Genomic DNA, 17,839 nt, shown 5'->3' on the forward strand with positions numbered 1-17,839 from the left:
CGAATTTTAGTGGCTAGTTACCCAGTGTAGCAATTGAAAGAAGCGTAAATAAAAGATCATACAAATAAAAACTATAATCTTTTCTCCATCCCACCCTCCAAGAGGAGGATGTAATAATAAGCCGTGTTCGATGTAATAATAAGAATATGTGTTACCATTTATGTGGGGAAACAGAATATGTAGTATGAGTCTGAATTTGCAATTCTCAGGATAGAAAACAAATTGCTGTATTGCTAGTGTTTCTTATATTTTGATTATAAGCAAAAGAGGAGCAAAACACTGTCTTTTTTCTGTGTGCCAACATTTTGAATTTTACATTATGGGAGAAGGTGGTGAGTAAGGTTATGGATGCATAAAATATATGTAAATAGTTAGCCTCAGAAAAAATAACTGTCAGGTCCTACTGCACTGCCTTTTATTCGTGGGAAACTGGATTTTATCGGAACATTTATCGGTCTTTAACCAAAGTAAAATGTCTATTTCAGCTCAGTAGTTATTTTCTGGCTCATATGTTTCTGTTGCACCATAACAATCTCAGAGTCTGTTTTTCTTTTTGCTATAAAATTTGACATACCATCAAGGAAACTGGGATAAATTTTGAATTTGATATATAGGCGCATCCCTCCCTGAAAGGAAGACATGTGTTACTTGACATTTCCTACAAGTTTCACTCTATTTTAATTATCCTGAGTTTATTTTTGAAAGATGCATAGTTTAACCAGTAAAGTGTAGAATTACATGTTTTGGACATTTAGAACAAATAAATATACCTCAGTATGCTGTATTTTTTTTAAGAAAATCTGTTATTTATTTTTTAATCAGGTGTTTTGGGGCTTAGATAAGAAGTTAGCTCAACGTAAGCACTTCCCCTCTGTCAATTGGCTCATCAGCTACAGCAAGTACATGCGTGCCCTGGATGAGCACTATGACAAACACTTCACGGAGTTTGTGCCTCTGCGGACCAAAGCTAAGGAGATTCTGCAGGAGGAAGAAGACCTGGCCGAAATTGTGCAGCTTGTGGGAAAGGCGAGTTGTTAGATTTGATGGAGAAGGTAACTGTGGGTTCCCCTCAGAGTGGTTGGAGAACAGGAAGAGTTTTGGGTATATAAATCCTTGCCCAGAAAAGTGAGTAAGTATTCCCCATATATTTTAAACTAATTGAGGTTTTGGTTATGTCTACATTCACCAGCTATTTGAAGGGCCCACTTACATTGTGAAAGATAAGAAGGATGATTACTGATATGATTGCTGACCAACAAACCACACCAACACTTAGCGACTTAGAGCTGTGTTCTATTGCTCCCAGCTCCTGGACTGTGGCTCCATTGGTTGGGTCTTGCTTGGGGCTCTTCACCTTGGTAGTCACATGCTGGTTGAGGCACTAGTCAGCTTTACTCGGCTCTGCAGCCTGGGCTGGGGTGGCTGGAAAAACAGCATGAATAAGGTAGCAGATTTTGGGATAAAAGTTTGCTGCATTTACAACTGACTGTAAGAGGAATTCTTATATTTCAACAAGAATATTGGAACCCCAGCAGAAATATGGACAAAGAAAGCAGACAGATTATGGAAGAAAACAATCCCCCGAAAGGCACAGGGAGAGAACTCAGTAATGTGAAAGAAGAATGCAGATGAGAAACAATATGGAATCACGGTACAGTGCTGCTATTGTGGACAGCAGCCTCCCAACTTGCAACATATTCAAGTTACGAAGAACTGCCTACAACCTATCAGTATAGCTGGAACCATTGCATCTTCCTCGGGAAGCTGCAAGCAGGAATGTGGAAAACGCTGAGTGATGTGAATATGCTCCAAGCCCTTGATCAGGAAGCGCTGATGGCAGAACCTCCATACAGCTAGAACATGGTATCACTGCTCTGGAGCAGATCCCAGATCCCAGAGAGGGGAGTTGACCGATCAGGACTGGATGCATTTTGAAGAGGAAACAAATATTGAAGAAGAGGAAAGAGAAGTTGTCAGAAAAATTTTATAATGAAAATGTCAGCCAAAGTGTTTTAAAAACTAAATCAGGAAAAAAACACAAAAACTAAATCAGGGACTTCAGTTTTTTGAAAGCATTGACCCAAACACTGATTGCTCTGCTAAAATTGAGAGACAGATTTTGGAAACAACAAGATGCTGCCACAAAATATATGAAGGGAAGAATAAAATATACAGAATTCTAATGTTCTGAGTGGAAATCCTAGTCCCATTCCAAGGATAATCCAGAACCTTCCACACATGGAGTTAGTGGTTCAACTGACAAAATACTGACTTTGTCCAACTCTTCTTCATTATTGGTATAAAACTTTATGATTTTTTAATTTTACTAATGTGTGTGTTAAATTGTATCTAAATTTAAAGGTGCTGTTACAAACCCCTAACCAGATAAGATTTATAAAGTTAGTAAAGCTTAAAAACTAACATTGAGTAATGTCAGAACTTAACGATAGGATCATCAGAATGGAGCCCCACTGTAAGTCAGGGGCTGTACCTATTTACTATTCCTTGTATGTACATAGATCTAAAGGTCGCTGGTGGGCCAACTCATGCCACAGGAGGAAGATAGGGCCGTCTGCTTCCCTAAAGATTGACCGCCTTGGAAACCCCCTGGGGCAGTTCCACTGTGTCCTGTAGTCACAAGAAGTCCGAGTCGGCTGGATGGCACACGGCACCAGCAACAACGCAGCCATCTCACTGAGAGGCTTCCTCGTTTTGCTTTGGCAGCCCTCTTCATGAGCAGGCATGCTGCCCTTCTCAGGGACTGGTCCGCCCCGAGTGACATTTCCAAAGTACAAGAGACCAAGCCTTTCTAACCTCATATTGTAAGGGGCAGTTATTGTACGTTGATTATCCAATCTCTGCTTCCTAAAAGATAACTACCATCAGTCCTCTATTTCGGAATACGTTTCTAAAATTATGTTTTTCTCCTAGGCTTCTTTAGCAGAAACAGATAAAATTACTCTGGAGGTGGCAAAACTTATTAAAGATGACTTCCTGCAACAAAATGGATATACTCCTTATGACAGGTAAGCTTTACTGATTTTTTTTATTTTAAAGATTTTACATCACGGGTTGGAGGGAGGAGGTACCTACACACTTACCTTTTTTCCTCTTAGAGCCACACTCTAGCTTGATGTACTGGTTTAGTTACTATATTAATAGCTGACAGCTAGTGAAGACTCTTGTATTTCCCCTGGTCTTGATTTTGAGGAGGCCTGCTGGTCCCGTGGTGAAGTGCTAGGCTCCTACCAGAAAGGTCAAAGCCACCAGCATCTGTGCAGGTGGAAGATTACAGCCTTGGAAACCTTGTGGGCAGTTCTCTGCCCTGGACAGTCACTATGACTTAGAATCAACTCAACATTGGTTTTTTTATACCTTGATTTTGCTCTTTTGTCCAGTTATGTCGCATAGTCTTTTCACTCACTTTAAAACGATCTGTTACCAGATTAAATTGTGGTTGAGATGGTGCTGGAACCTGCAGGTCGCTTCGTCTTGCTCACCAGCTCAGTAATTGTTCTCCTTTCAAGCCTTTTCCCCTGAGTGCGTTTGCAGTTTCTTTCTACTAAATGAGCACCTGCTGCCGTTGGAAGATGCCCCAGCTAGCCCTTGCTGCGCCTGCCCAGGGCTAGCTTCTCATTATTGTCTCTGATACTACTGTTCTCGTTTCTTTTAAACTATGAGAATTTCAGTCCTTTCATCTTGCTTCTATCAAATTATATCTGACCTTATTTAAGATAGAAGAAGGGACTGAAAAATAGAAGAGTTGTGACTCTCTATAGGAAGCAGACAGTATGACAATATAATGACAAAGCTGAAAAATCGACACCAGGAAATAAACCTTCAGGAAACACCCCTCAAACGTATCTCAACAAAGGGAAGACTCTTTGGAAGAGATGTAATATAGATTGAATTGTGTTCTACTGCATTGAAATATATCAAACACTTGGATTAGCATGCACATGATTGACATTGAATATGTGCTTGGGTATTTTTGCTATTAAGTGTTATGTATAAATGAGGAATGGAGCTACTGTTAAACTTTTGGGAATAACAGATTTGTTTTTTCTTTCTTATTCATTAAATTGTAACTTGTGAACACAAGAGTTTTTAACCACTTAGTTATTCTACCATTTGGGTTACTCTTTAACTGTGAAATCCCAGAACAAACTCTCAGAGAGCCATTAAAGCATAGCAGAATTATTTAAATTATTTTATTGTTCACTCCATTTAATTTAACAGAAAAAGGTCTTTAAAATTCATTAAAAATATCTTTCCATGCATATCCATGCTAATGTATTCTGAGATTTCTCTTAAAAATTTAGACAAATTTAGTCATTTCCTACTTTTTAAAAAAATTCCTCTGTATAGGCTAATAAATATAAGTACAGGCACACCTCTGAGCTGTCACAGGTTCAGTGCCAAACCCCTGCGATAAAGAGTCACACAAAGTTTTTATTTCTAGTGCATGTAAACATCTTGTAGTATACTATCTTGTAGTCTAGTATGTGTGCAATAGCAATACCAAAAAGTTTGAAATAGCGAAAGAATACTATACTATCTTGTATACTATCTTGTAGTCTAATATGTGTGCAATAGCAATACCAAAAAGTTTGAAATAGCGAAAGAATCATCAACATGTGACAGGCACGAAGTGAGTACATGTTGTTGGAAAAACATGACGCCAATAGACTTAGTCCATGCAAGGTTGCTACAAACGCTCAATCTAAAATGTGTGTATGTATATATATATGTGTGTGTGTGTGTGTGTGTGTATGTACATATATATATTTACTATTTTGTGAAGCGCAATAAAACGAGGTATGCCCGTAGGCTGCTTATGGACTAAAGAAACAAATTCTTTAATATTTTGTAAAGTTCATAGAAAGTATGAACCCGCTTAAGATTGTGTTTTTGTGAATTATTTTGACCTTCATTTATCCTAGGTTCTGTCCGTTCTACAAGACGGTGGGGATGTTGTCCAACATGATTGCGTTTTATGATATGGCCCGTAGAGCTGTTGAAACCACTGCCCAGAGTGACAGTAAGATCACATGGTCCAATATCCGTGAGCACATGGGGGAGATCCTTTATAAGCTTTCCTCCATGAAGTTCAAGGTGGGTTTTCTGTCTGCTGTACCTTTTTGGTAGTAGGAAACATCTGTTATTTGTTTGTTTCTATTAAGTCCCAAACGTGTGCGTGGGACTTAACACTTAGAGTGTGCACTGTGAAAAACCAAAACAGGCCTGAAGATCACGTCCAAGTAGGAACCGTAAGGATAAAAATTACAGCACGTCATGTCTAACAGACATGTTGACCTGCTTTCCTTTTGCTTTGTCACAGTTACCAGGAAATTTAGAACTAAACTCATTGCAGAGCAGTAATTAGCTCACTACAGTGCTCATTAAGTTCTATCCCCGTGCTCTTCTGAGGTGACGTCGCTGCTGTTTACTTCCTTTAATTATCCTGTTACACCCCATACTTAACTTTGGAATTGCCTCTCACTCTAATAGAAACGGGCAAGACATAAGTAGACATTTAAGTGAAATTATCATTAGAAACATATAGATACTTTAAAAATATTTGATCAGTTGAATTGTATTTATTTCAAGGTGACATGTGGGCATACTCACTAATTACCTCTTGAGTGTTTATAATGTAATATACAGTGTGTGAGCCCCTTGTGGCATAGTAAGTTACCAATTGGCTGCTCATTGCAAGGTCAGCAGTTCTAAACCACCAGCTACTGTGCGGGAGAAAGATGAGGCTTTCTACTCCTGGAGAGATTTACAGTCTCTGGAGCCCTCAGGGGGAGTTCTTCTCTATCTGTGTCCTACAGGTCGCCGTGAGTCAGAATTGGCTCAGTGGCAGTGAATTTGGTTTAGATTTTGGAGCCTTAAAGGAAAAAAGAAAAGGACAGTTTTTACTACTATCTCTGACTTTCCTATACCGTGCTTAACCCGATGATCAAACTATAGAGGGGGGCTTCAAAACAGATGTGGAAAAATCCCATTACCTTTTAATTGCATTTCCCCCCACAAACTTCCAAGCCTCTCATATTAACTGTGTTAGTGCATGTTCTGAAACTTGCTTTCCAAAGGTAATTGGACCCTATGATGCCTCTTTTTCAGGATCCAGTGAAAGATGGTGAGGCAAAGATCAAGGCCGACTATGCCCAACTTCTTGAAGACATGCAGAATGCATTCCGGAGCCTTGAGGATTAGAACTGTGACTTCCTTCCTCCTTTTCCTCCACAAGCTCATAGGTGTTTATTTTCCTAAATTCTCATCTCAACCCCTTGCTTATTATTGTGCAGCTTTGAGACTAGTGCCTCTGTATATTACCATTTGTTTCCGTGTTGATTTGGTAGGTCTTATGTAAAACAAGCATTCCTTCGTTTCAGTGTGTGAAAGGCCTCCCTGAGTCTTTACCTGAAGTGGCGAATGTAGTAAATATATATATCTATACAACGGCTACACTACTGTAAACTTGTCATGTAGGGTGACACTCATAACCTTTTCATAGGTTTGCCCTTTCTCGTGCCCATTAAATTGTCAACAGGACTACTGCATGTACTGTAATTGCAATGCATTTAGAATGGAAGACCAGGTACTCTATGGGGTGACTCAATATCTCAGTCGTAAGGGGATTTGCGGCTTAGCATTTGCTAAGAAACAGCGTTGCAGGAAATACTTCCTTTTTAAAGATATGAATGATTAATGGTCCAATTCTGGATTGCTTTCCCAGGAGAAATCAGGAATATTTGTGGGGAAGTGTTGGGAACTTTACTATTTTTAAAACAGGTGATTGTGGGGCTCAGCACAATACAGGGGTCTTGAAAGTTTGTGGAAAACGGGAATTAAAAGATAATAGAATGTTTCCATGTACTTTCTGAAGCCTCCTTGTATATGAAGTAGTACCCTCCCCACAAAAGTACAGGAGGAGCTAGGCAGTGAAACAGTTTAGCGTCCTCTTGATAAAGTATATTTTATTTCATTATGAAAATTCTGTATCAAGGATTGTTATACTACATTACTCATTAAATTAAAATTATACTTAAAACAATCACTGAACACTTGATTCACATCACACCCTTTCGTTTCTTCAAAGATCTCAGCAGCCCGACCGAGCCTCTGAGAACCATGTGGCAGTGTGTCAGGTACTGAGCTACTTGAGCGGTCAGGGCCAATGGGGCTGTCGGGATTCATGGGGCCACCCGGACGTTTTGTTTTCCAAAAACAATGGCATGTCACTTGTTTGCTTGTTGAATTTTTAACCAACCAGCTTTACCAAGTACAGAGATACTTCTTGCATGTCGTTTGTCATTCACTGGGTCAAAGGTTTCTCAGAACATCTGTAACCGAAGCAGCTGAACAATTTCCATTGTGTGCAATAGTGACAAGAGTAACTCCCGCGTCTGTTATTACAGAAATCTGTGTCATGTGAAAAAGATTGCTTCATCCTGCCTTGTAAGTATTTCTTTTAAAAGACTGTTATCGATGTTTGTGTGGCAAGGCACACCGCAGGACAGCTCTGAGGGCCACCGTTTCTCAGGAGCAGTGGGAACAGTGTCTGACCAATAGTGCTGCCTCCCCTGCTGCCTCTCTGGGCAGAGGTGAGGGTGTCCAGACACATGTAACTGTCTTAGATACCCAGATGTCACAGCATAGTTAAAGTACTGCTTTAGGTAATGCCTTTCTGTTGGTCTTTTAAGGAAAGATGCAATCAGCAGGGAATTGTTTTCTTTGAACTCTGTGGATTGCAAGCTCTTTAATTGGCTCGCTATTCAGGAAAGGTATTCTTCTACGAAATTCTTTTTAATCTCTCAGGATATTGGCAGATAAAAATTATGCAATGATGTGTTGAGATGTAGACATAATGATGCTGCTTAATCAGTTTGCTTCCAACGTGGCCTCCCTACCAAAGGCCCTATGACCAGTGGAAATTCGAAGGATTTCAAAAACTTTCTATTCCTACCTTGAAGCTACCAGCATACTAGGATTGTGAGAGTAATGAATGGTATGATGACAAAAAATTGGCCAAGTTTGATTTTTGTTATTCTGAATTTGCAGTGTACATTCTTACTCCTTTTAAGAATGTTGATGTATGAGTGTGAGGATGCTAGAGAAACTGTTCAGATATCCATTGTAAGTCTCCCTTCACTTTTGTGTTGTAGAATTTCTGATTAGGGCACTGATCGTATTTCTTTAACAAGAATGTGTTACAATTACAAAAATCTTTTTAAAAGATGATGCAATTCTATATTTATTGTGCTGTGCCTGGTCCTAAGTGGAGCCAGTTAAATAAGTTTCATATGTATTTTTCCAGTGTTAAATCTCACACATTGTATCCTTTGAGAATTTCCTTCCATCCTGAAGAAACAATAGAAAAGGTCATATATATTGCCTCCTGACTCTTGAAATTTCACTATCTTTATGTTAAAAGTTGTGTATAATTATTAAAATCTATGAAAGAATAAAAAGTGCATTTAAATGAACATTTCCTTTCTTTGTGTGTGTGTAGCAAGGTTTGCTAGCAAACATAGCTATCTTATCGTTTCTAGACTTCTTCGTTCTCAACATGAACTTTAAAATCTTTATTTCTGTATAGTTACTTGAAATCAAGAAATTGAATCAGGGTACTTGCTAAAACCTACAAAAAGTTCTGAAATCATATCGCCTTATTTGGAAAATACAGCACACAGAATCTCCCCAATTTTTAGTATTTTATATGCCATTCTGAATATTACTATAAAATGAAGAGAATGGTTTCCAAAAATAAGTTTACAAATTAGAGAGCGTCATTGGTACTCAGCTAAGTTTTAGAAAAGGAACCTAAACCCTTGTAGCTAATGATATACTGCAAGCCAAATTATTCAAGATGAAGTGTAATGCCGCTTTTACTCACCGCTCACTGCCATCGAGTCGGTGCCGACTCATAGTGACCCTGCAGGAGGGGGCAGGACGGTCACTGTGAGGTTGATGGGAATAGAATGCCCCCATCTTTCACCAACACCTTCTTACAGGGGTCATATTTTATTAAATGTGTTCTAAGTACTTTGAAATGGAGAAGCGGTAGAAAATGAACAGCTTTAGGTTACATTATATCCCTCTCCTTATTGTCAACGTTCTGTAGAGAAGTATTTTTATATGAACAGGAAATACTATTTGGGTAATTGTCATCACATTAGACAACCAGCTGCTGCCTTCAGAATGTTAGGGTCAGCGCCTTTCCACAGTCAGAGGAGCATGAAGAAGGGGACCAGCTTCCTCAAGTGGGGTGAGAAAAGTTCCCTCCAGTTGTACTCGGGACTTCCTCGGAGTGTAGGCTTCTCCAGAAGGTGACTCTGAGACAAGAACCGGAATGCAGGGAGTGTATTTCGGAGGTAGTCCCGGAAACCCTAGAGGAGTAGCGAATTGAGACCGAATGGAGGGAAACAAAAGATGGCTTACTGAGCAAGTAAACATTTTGAGCTGTGGAGCCCAATTCTGCTGGGGAGTTCTGGAGACAAGGGAGCCAGGGCAGTGCGATCAGTCATTGATTAATCAAACTCCTGTCAATCATTAATGGAAGGCTAGGCCCACGCTGAGCAGAGAATTAATATCCAGCAGCTGAATGGGTGTGTCAGCACTATGGCCACAGGAAACCTGCAGAGGGATTGCAGGGTTGACCATTTGAGACGGGTTGGTGTGTACAGAAATACTAGTGTTGATGAAGGAGATGTGGGTGGGGCCAGCCGACATCTTCCTTCCCTCCTTTGCCGCTCTTAGCTGCATGGAGAAAGTGGCAACAGGGAATGGTAGCTGGGGTGGGGAGGTGTGCATGATGGAACTGGAAACGCCCATGGAGGAGTCAGCCAGAGGAAGGAGAGAGGAAAGAGGGAAGTCCGAGGTATCATTACAACTCAAAGGAGAAGTGAGAAGATGTTACAGACGATTTGGATCAAAGCCCCCCAAAATTGACCCAAAGCCACCCTAAAAAGCTAAAATTCAAGAGAAGCAAAATAGAGATGCTGAAGACTAATCAATTTTTTTTTGATTCTCTAAATCTCATGGAAAAGATCTGCCTAATGGTGAAATTGGTTCATATGACAATGAATGTTCAACAAGAGGGTCTTCCTTGGATAGTTCCACCCATAAATCAAGTGATAATAAACTAGAGGAAACTAATTAGAAAGGAGGCTTCTCTAATGTCCCTGTGTCTGAAGAAGCTAGTGAATCTCTGAAAGGTCTTGTCTAAGAAGGGAACGACTTCATGGCTCAAACAACAGGAGCGAAAGACATTTTCTTTTGGCGTCCCCTTAATTGAAAGTCTCCAAGAAAATCCAGAGAGATTTTGTTTCCTTTTTTAACAATTAATCATTTTATTGGGGACTCTTACAAATCTTATGACAATCCAACATTCAATTGTATTAGGCACACTTGTACATATGTTGCCATCAACATTTCCAAAACATAATTTTTTAAAGTACTCCCTTTGGCTTCAGCAAGGGAACTGGCAAACCCAAGCAGCCAAAGATTTTACAGATGTAATTAGGAAACTCAGTTTGGCATATTTTTCAGGGGATCAGCATATCAAAGCCAAATTATATTTTAAATAGTGTTGACAGCTTGGTTGGGTCCCCTGGTGGTACCCAAGACATCAGCAGAGCGGCCAGTTGGCTCTCTGTACAAGGTGATGTTGGGCTAGTAGATGAAATATTAGGAATGCTCTAAGATTGATGTGGTGGTGACGGTCCCTGGATATGACTGAACGATTGAAATATTAGATTGTATGGTATTTAAATTATGTGCTAATAAAACTGTTGGGGGGAAATGTGAATATTTTGCTTTTGAAAAAAAAACTATTTAGGAAATGCAATCGAGAAAGGAAGTGTGAGGGTTATGTGCCAACTTGGTTGGGTCAGGATTTAGGGTGGTTTAGGAGTTAAGGCCTGTAAATCCCCCATGATAGGCCCGAATATAATCCATCAACTGCAGCATAAGATCTGCTGTGAGCAACCAATCAATTATAAGATGATAAGGGTACAGTGCCGCCCAGGTCAGAGCCCGGATGCAATGGAAAGGAAGTTTCCTCAGGGGTGTGGCCTCCTTCTGAAGTAAATGGACACTGGAAAAGCTTTTTCCCTGGGTCTAGATCAGCAGTTCTCAACCTGGGGGTCGTGACCCCTTTGGGGGTCACCTGATTGATAACAGTAGCAAAATGACAGTTATGAAGTAGCAACGAAAATAATTTTATGGTAGGGGGGGTCACCACATGAGGAACTGTGTGAAAGGGTGGTGGCATCAGGAAGGTTGAGAACCACTGGTCTAGATCCTGCAGCTGGCTCATTGACCTTTTTGGTTCTTTGGTCTTGAGCCAATGGCCTTGCAGGAGCCAACAGCGTCTTGCCATTTGGCCAGCCCACCTTGGATTCATTCACCTCTCCAGTCACAAGTCTGACCTGCTTCTAAGCCCCGAGATCATCTTTAAACCTTAAATTTAAAATCTCCTCTGCAGTTTGTGTTTTCTTTTTTTTTAAATTTGGTGTTAGATATCTCTCTCATTCTCCTTGTGTTATTTCTATCCATTGACTGTATCACCACTTGTTCTTATAGTTTATTTTTTAAATTATATATTTTTAAATCATTTTATTGGGGTCTCGTACAACTCTTAACACAATCCATACATACATCCATTGTGTCAAGCACATTTGTACATTTGTTGCCATCATCATTTTCAAAACATTTTCTTTCTACTTGAGCCCTTGGTATCAGCTCCTCATTTTCCCCCTCCCCCACCTTCTCTCCCTCACGAACCCTTGATAATTTATAAATTATTATTATTTTTTCATGTTTTAAACTGACAGATGTCTCACTTCATCCACTTTTCTGTTGTCCATCCCCCAGGGAGGGGGTTATATGTAGATCGTTGTGATCGGTTCCCCTTCTCCTCCCACCTTCCCTCCACCCTCCTGGCATGGCTACTCTCGTTACTGGTCCTGAGGGGTTTATCTGTTCCGGATTCCCTGTGTTCTAGTTCTTATCTGTACCAGTGTACATGCTCTGGTCTAGCCAGATTTGTAAGGTAGAATTGGGATCATGATAGTGGGGGAAGGTGGCGTGGAGCATTAAAGAACTAGAGGAAAGTTGTATGTTTTATCGGTGCTACACTGCACCCTGACTGGCTCATCTCCTCCGCGCAACCCTTCTGTCAGGGGATGTCCAGTTGTCTACAGATGAGCTTTGGGTTTCCACTCGGCGCCACCCCTCATTCACATTGATTATTTTGTTCTGGGTCTTTGATGCCTGATACCTGATCCCATCAACACCTCATGATCACACAGGCTGGTGTGCTTCTTCCATGTGGACTTTGTTACTTCTCAGCTAGATGGCTGCTTGTTTATCTTCAAGCCTTTAAGACCCCAGACGCTTTATCTAAAATTGTATTTTTTGGTTGTTTATTGTGGACTATAATACATATAGGGGAGAGTATGCAAAGCACCGTTGTATAGGTTGTTTCATCTTTAGAAAGTAAATACCCCGGATCACCATCACCCATGTCAAGAAACAGAACAGTGAGGACATCCAGAAAGTACCCCTGCTTATCCCCTCCCCTCCCCTCGCCCTCCCAGCAACTTTCAATGTCCGCTTATTTTGATGTGACTTGTTTTTGCTTCATAATAGTGGGCTCATGCAGTATTTGTCTTTATGAGATTGACTGACTTTGCTGCACATAATGGCTTCGACGCTTGTCCGTGCCATGAGGTGCTTCACCGTTCCCTCCCTGTTTTTTATAGAGATATGTATGATTCCATTCTATGTATGTACCAGAGTTTATTCATTGCTTCAGAGACGGACATTTGGTTGTTCCGATCTTTTTACAGTTTATTGAAGAGCGCTGTGATGGACATGGGTGTGCGTTGTCTGTTTCTTTAGCTGAGCGATTGCAAGACCATCTGATAGGTTTGTTTGCATGTGTTTGAGGAAGCACCGCAGTGCTTTCAAGAGTGGCTGTACAAGTAATTCTGCGGTGCCACCAGCAGGGTCTGAGGGTTCCCATCTTGGCACATGCTCTACAGCACTTGTTATGTATTTATTTTGCTATCTGTCAGTGTCAGGTTTTAATTTGCATTTCTCTTTTAGCTAATTGGTAGCTGCCTGGATGTCATCTTCGGTGAATTGTCAATGTGTGTCTTCTGCCCTTTTTTAATGGGATAATTTGTGTTTTTATGGAGATATTATAGTTCGCTATAGATTTTTGAGCTTTTATCTTACATCTTTTGCAAAATGTTTTCCCCCAATCTGTGGGTCTCTTTTCCTCCTCTTTTGATGACGCGTTTTAATGAACATGAATGTCCTATTTGTAGGAGCTCCTAATTTCCCATTTTGTCTTCTGCTGTGTGGGTGTTTTTCATTATGTTTGCCAGTATGGCTTTACCTTCTTTCAGGACCCTTACGCTTGATACTTCCAGTGATGGTTGTTGCAGTTCTAGGGTTTCTCCTTAAAGTTTTAGTCCATCTTGAGTTTGTTTTTGTGAGGTATGGGTCCTATTTCATTGTTTTGCAGAAGGGGATCCAATTTCTCCTGCACCGTTTGTTGAAAGCACCTTATCAAATATCAGGTGTTGATAGTGCTTGGTTTTATTTCTAATCCATTGTCTATACATATCTATAGCTGTACCGATACCAAGCTGTTTTGATTATTGTGGCTCTGTAATAGGTTTTGACATCACAGAGTGTGAGGCCTCCTATTTTTTTTTTTTAAGTAGTGTTTTACTTATCTTGGGTTTCTTTCCTTTTGTATAAAGTTGGTGATTAGTTTTTCCATTTCTTTGAAGAATTGTGTTCAGAATTTGGATCAGAATTCCATTGTATTTATAGATTGTTTTTGATAATATTGATATTTTCACTTTATTATCTTCCTAAACACAAACATAGAACGTTCTCATTGAAGTCTTTAAAAGCAAGCCCCAACCTCACCCAAACTCAATGCCATCAAATCTTTCAATTCTAATAGTTACCCCAAACTCCTTTGGATTTCTGAGATTGTAAATATGGGCGCAGAGAGCTTCACCTTTCTTTAGCAGAGCAGCAGCTGCTTGATTTGAACTGCTGACCTTGCGGTTAGCAGCTGCAGCGTGGCATAGGAGCCATGTCTGACCTCTTCTGGCTACACAAGGGGAAAGAGTCTCCAAGGGCACACAGCCCGGCGCAGCGCCATGATCCAGTTTCCCTGACCCTGTGCTGACACCAGCTGTCTCCCCTTCCACTCGCCTTCTCTCCTAGGCTCGGCGATCCATTACAAAGGCCACACCGAAGTCAGGGTCCAGACTCATGATGAGGAGAGGTGTTTTTAATCATTTTACTGGGGGCTCATACAACTCATCACAATCCATACACACATCAGTCTTGTAAAGCACATTTGTACCTTTGTTACCCTCATCATTCTCAAAACATTTGCCCTCCACTTAAGCCCCTGGCAGCAGCTCTTCATTGTCCTCCCTCCCTCCCCGCTCCCCACCCCCTCATGAACCCTGGATAATTTATAAAGTATTATTTTGTCATCTCTTGCACTGTCCGACATCTCACTTCACCCACTTTTCTGTTGTCTGTCCCCCAGGGAGGATGTTATTTGTACATCCCTGTAATTGGTTCCCCCTTTCTACCCCAGCCTCCCGCCACCCTCCCGGTATCACCACATTATGGGAGTTTTTTAGGGAAGTTTACAGGTTACCACAAGCCAACAGCACCTCTTTTTAGCCATGCCTACAAGTATATTTATCTCTGGTTTGGGGCTTCTCAGCCACTCAGTCAAGTGTTACAATGCTTTTATGTCCCCAAAGGGCACCCCTCTACAAGCCAAACTCTTGTCCAAAGGCAATCAGCTTAAATTGTTCAGTGGGCCCAAAGCCTGCTGCTGCCCTGTCTAATGGTTTCAGCCCAGCTCCGCTTCTCTGTTTTAAGGACTGCGTGCTGCGGCATCCCTTATGGATGCTGCTTCTGCGGCCTCCACCCCAGGCAGGGGTCCCACATGCATTCCACTAGTAGCTCTTCTTTGCTGATGGTTGTGCTTCTATTCAGGCTTCTTTGATGGCTCACTTCTATAAGCAGGGGAATGGCAAAACTAACCAATCCCTGAGTTAGAATCCTCTCCGCCTTATTTGCATTGGGTGGGAGTTACAAAGACTAAGGAGAGACGAGCTGGACCAAGCCATTCCACTTCACCACAGCAGTCCAGCACACAACCCACTATGCCACTGGGTTGCCTGAAAAACAAACAATCATTGAGCTAAACTAGTGAAAACGTTGGCCTTGACATAGTGACTAAAGTCAATCAAGAAGGGATCAAATCGACAATACCAACTCAGTGGGCTTCTGTTAAGAGCCAGGAACACGTCAGCAGAGGAGGGGGTAAGTGGTTGTACCAGAAGAGTTTACTACATTTACATTTACCGAATTGTGATGGTGGGAACTTGAATGTGGTGAATGCTTCCTGTGTGCATTCTCAAGGATACATGTAACAAAATGACATTGTTTGAACCCCTGGCTGCAGTCGTCGTTTCAATCCATCTCACGGAGGCTCATCTTTTTCACCGATCATTGACTTGTCCAAGCATGATGCCCTTCTCCATCCAAATAACATGAATGACCACCGTATGTGAAACTAAAGGAAGTTTCACCACCCTTGCTTCTAAGAAGCATTCGGGTTGTGTTTCTTCCAAGATAGATTTGTGTGTTCTTCTGGCAGCTTATGGTATATACAGTATTCTTTGTCACATGATCACTCTTCTTATTCACAGTGAGGCTTTTGCACGTCTGTGAGATGATTAACAATATGAGTGTTTGTGTCTGGCACAGCTTATTCCTCAATATGACATATTTGCTTTACAGAGCATTGTACTTTACAGAGCAACTGTCCCCCCCTCCAAATGAAACACTATTTGATTTTTGGAATGCTGACTACATGGGCATTGATCAGAACCAGATAAAATGAAATACTGGAAAAGTAGGTATTGTCTCTGTTTATCATGATGTTGCCCATTGGTTGTTTGTGGGGAGATGTTTTATTTCTTTTGAGGTCCGTACTGGTCTCACCATCCTCGCATCTAAGGAAGAAGTACAGCGAGCATGTTCTAGTGGAATACATCGCTGTTTCTTGACTCCTGCCTCGGGCATGGACTGGTGGATCCAAGTGACATGAACTCCTTGACGACTTGTCTTATCTCCATTCATCACAATGTGTATTGCTTCCGTTGTCTTTGGCTTTTCTTTCTGTTGAGCTGTAATCCACCCTGAAGGGTGCAACTCCTTAATCTCCATCAGAAAATGCTTCAGGGCCTCTTCACCTTCAGCAAGCCAGGTTGTGTCATGGGTCTATCCTAGATGGTTAATGAGCCTGCCTCTAGTCTGGATGCTGAATCCTCCATCATGTAGCCGTTTATTGGATTATTTGCTCAGCACTCTGATGCAACCCATATTATACTCCGACCAGCAATGCGAAAGAATCCCTCAGAACTCTTCTACAGTTCCCTCACAACCTTGCCAGCATTTGTTATTTTATCATTGCCATTTTTTTGCAGGAGTAAAGATATATCATATTGTAGCTTGATTCTAATGTCTCTAGTGCAGTGGTTCTCAACCTGTGGGTCGCGTCCCCTTTCGGGGTTGAACGACCTTTTTACAGGGGTCGCCCAAGGTCATCGGAAAACACATATTTCCGATGGTCTTAGGAACCAAGACGCCATGGCAGGTCCGCCCACATGCAGATACGCCCACATACAAGTACCCGATGTGAAGACTATTACCCTTGCTACACCTTGCTTTAAGACAAAATTTCATTGATTTGTAGTTAGAAATAAATATTTCACAATATATAATTATATATTGTTTTTGTGATTCATCACTATGCTTTAATTATGTTCATTTTGTAGCAATGAAAATGCATCCTGCAGGAGGGGGGAGCAGGGAGGGAGGGGGGAAATGAGGACTGGTACCAAGGGCTTAAGTAGAAAGCAAATATTTTGAGAATGATGAGGGCAACAAATGTACCAATGTGCTTGACATACAATGGATGGATATATGGATTGTGATAAGAGTTGCATGAGCCCCCCAATAAAATGCTTTTTTTTAAAAAAAGGACATCCTGCATATCAGATATTTACATTACGATTCATAACTGGCAAAATTACAGTTATGAAGTAGCACTGAAAAGAATTTTATGGTTGGGGGGGGCACCACAACATGAGGAACTTTTGTCTTATAGGATCTCGGCCTTCAGAAGGTTGAGAACCACTGCTCTAGTGACTAGTTATCACGAGAATTTTTACCTGTATTTATTGTCTGATTTTAATCATTAGACAATTGATTCATTCAGAATTGAATGATTTTAAAAAATCATTCAAGGTAATGTGTACACTGACAACTAGTATTCTCTCCTCAATTTTCAACAACCATAGCAACATAATGATACTAAACAGTTTTACCCATTGGGTCTTCATCAAAGTGAGCACCTTTTCTAGTCTTGTCTTTGGTAGGTAGAATGAAACCCTTCTCCATGAATTCAGACTGCTCCGTTATAATAACCTCCCTCGATTTTTATATCAAATGATACTCCTGTGGCTCTTTGATTCAATGAAATATATAAACTGGTCATTTCTAAAAATGACCAATTTCCAGGAAGAGTGTTATGTAAAGAAAATCATTGTCTCAACATGTTAGATAATCTCTGAATTAATTATGCTAGTCTACTGGATAACATAGCCTTATATCCTTAGAAGGGCAAAGTAGTTCTACTTAATCGGCAATGGTAATGTCATGAGCTTAATGGAGGTCATTAATGCAAAGAGGGTAAGAGATGGCA

At 40.8% G+C, this 17,839-nt stretch overlaps 1 protein-coding gene across 1 annotated transcript in view; it reads left to right on the forward strand.

Moving 5' to 3' along the window:
* ATP6V1A (ATPase H+ transporting V1 subunit A) overlaps positions 1-8,495 on the forward strand; it is a 65,492-nt gene extending 56,997 nt beyond the window's left edge. Inside the window, exons 12-15 of the mRNA XM_004706406.2 lie at positions 823-1,026; positions 2,932-3,026; positions 4,944-5,115; positions 6,130-8,495. Of these exons, the coding sequence (XP_004706463.1) occupies positions 823-1,026; positions 2,932-3,026; positions 4,944-5,115; positions 6,130-6,222 (564 nt within the window). The 3' untranslated portion in view covers positions 6,223-8,495. The remainder of the gene's footprint in view (positions 1-822; positions 1,027-2,931; positions 3,027-4,943; positions 5,116-6,129) is intronic.
* The last annotated feature ends 9,344 nt before the right edge of the window (positions 8,496-17,839 follow it).

This window comes from Echinops telfairi, unplaced genomic scaffold (assembly GCF_000313985.2).
Source record: "Echinops telfairi isolate 266 unplaced genomic scaffold, ASM31398v2 ScPeMD7_6;HRSCAF=24_0, whole genome shotgun sequence".
Lineage (NCBI taxonomy): Eukaryota > Metazoa > Chordata > Mammalia > Afrosoricida > Tenrecidae > Echinops > Echinops telfairi.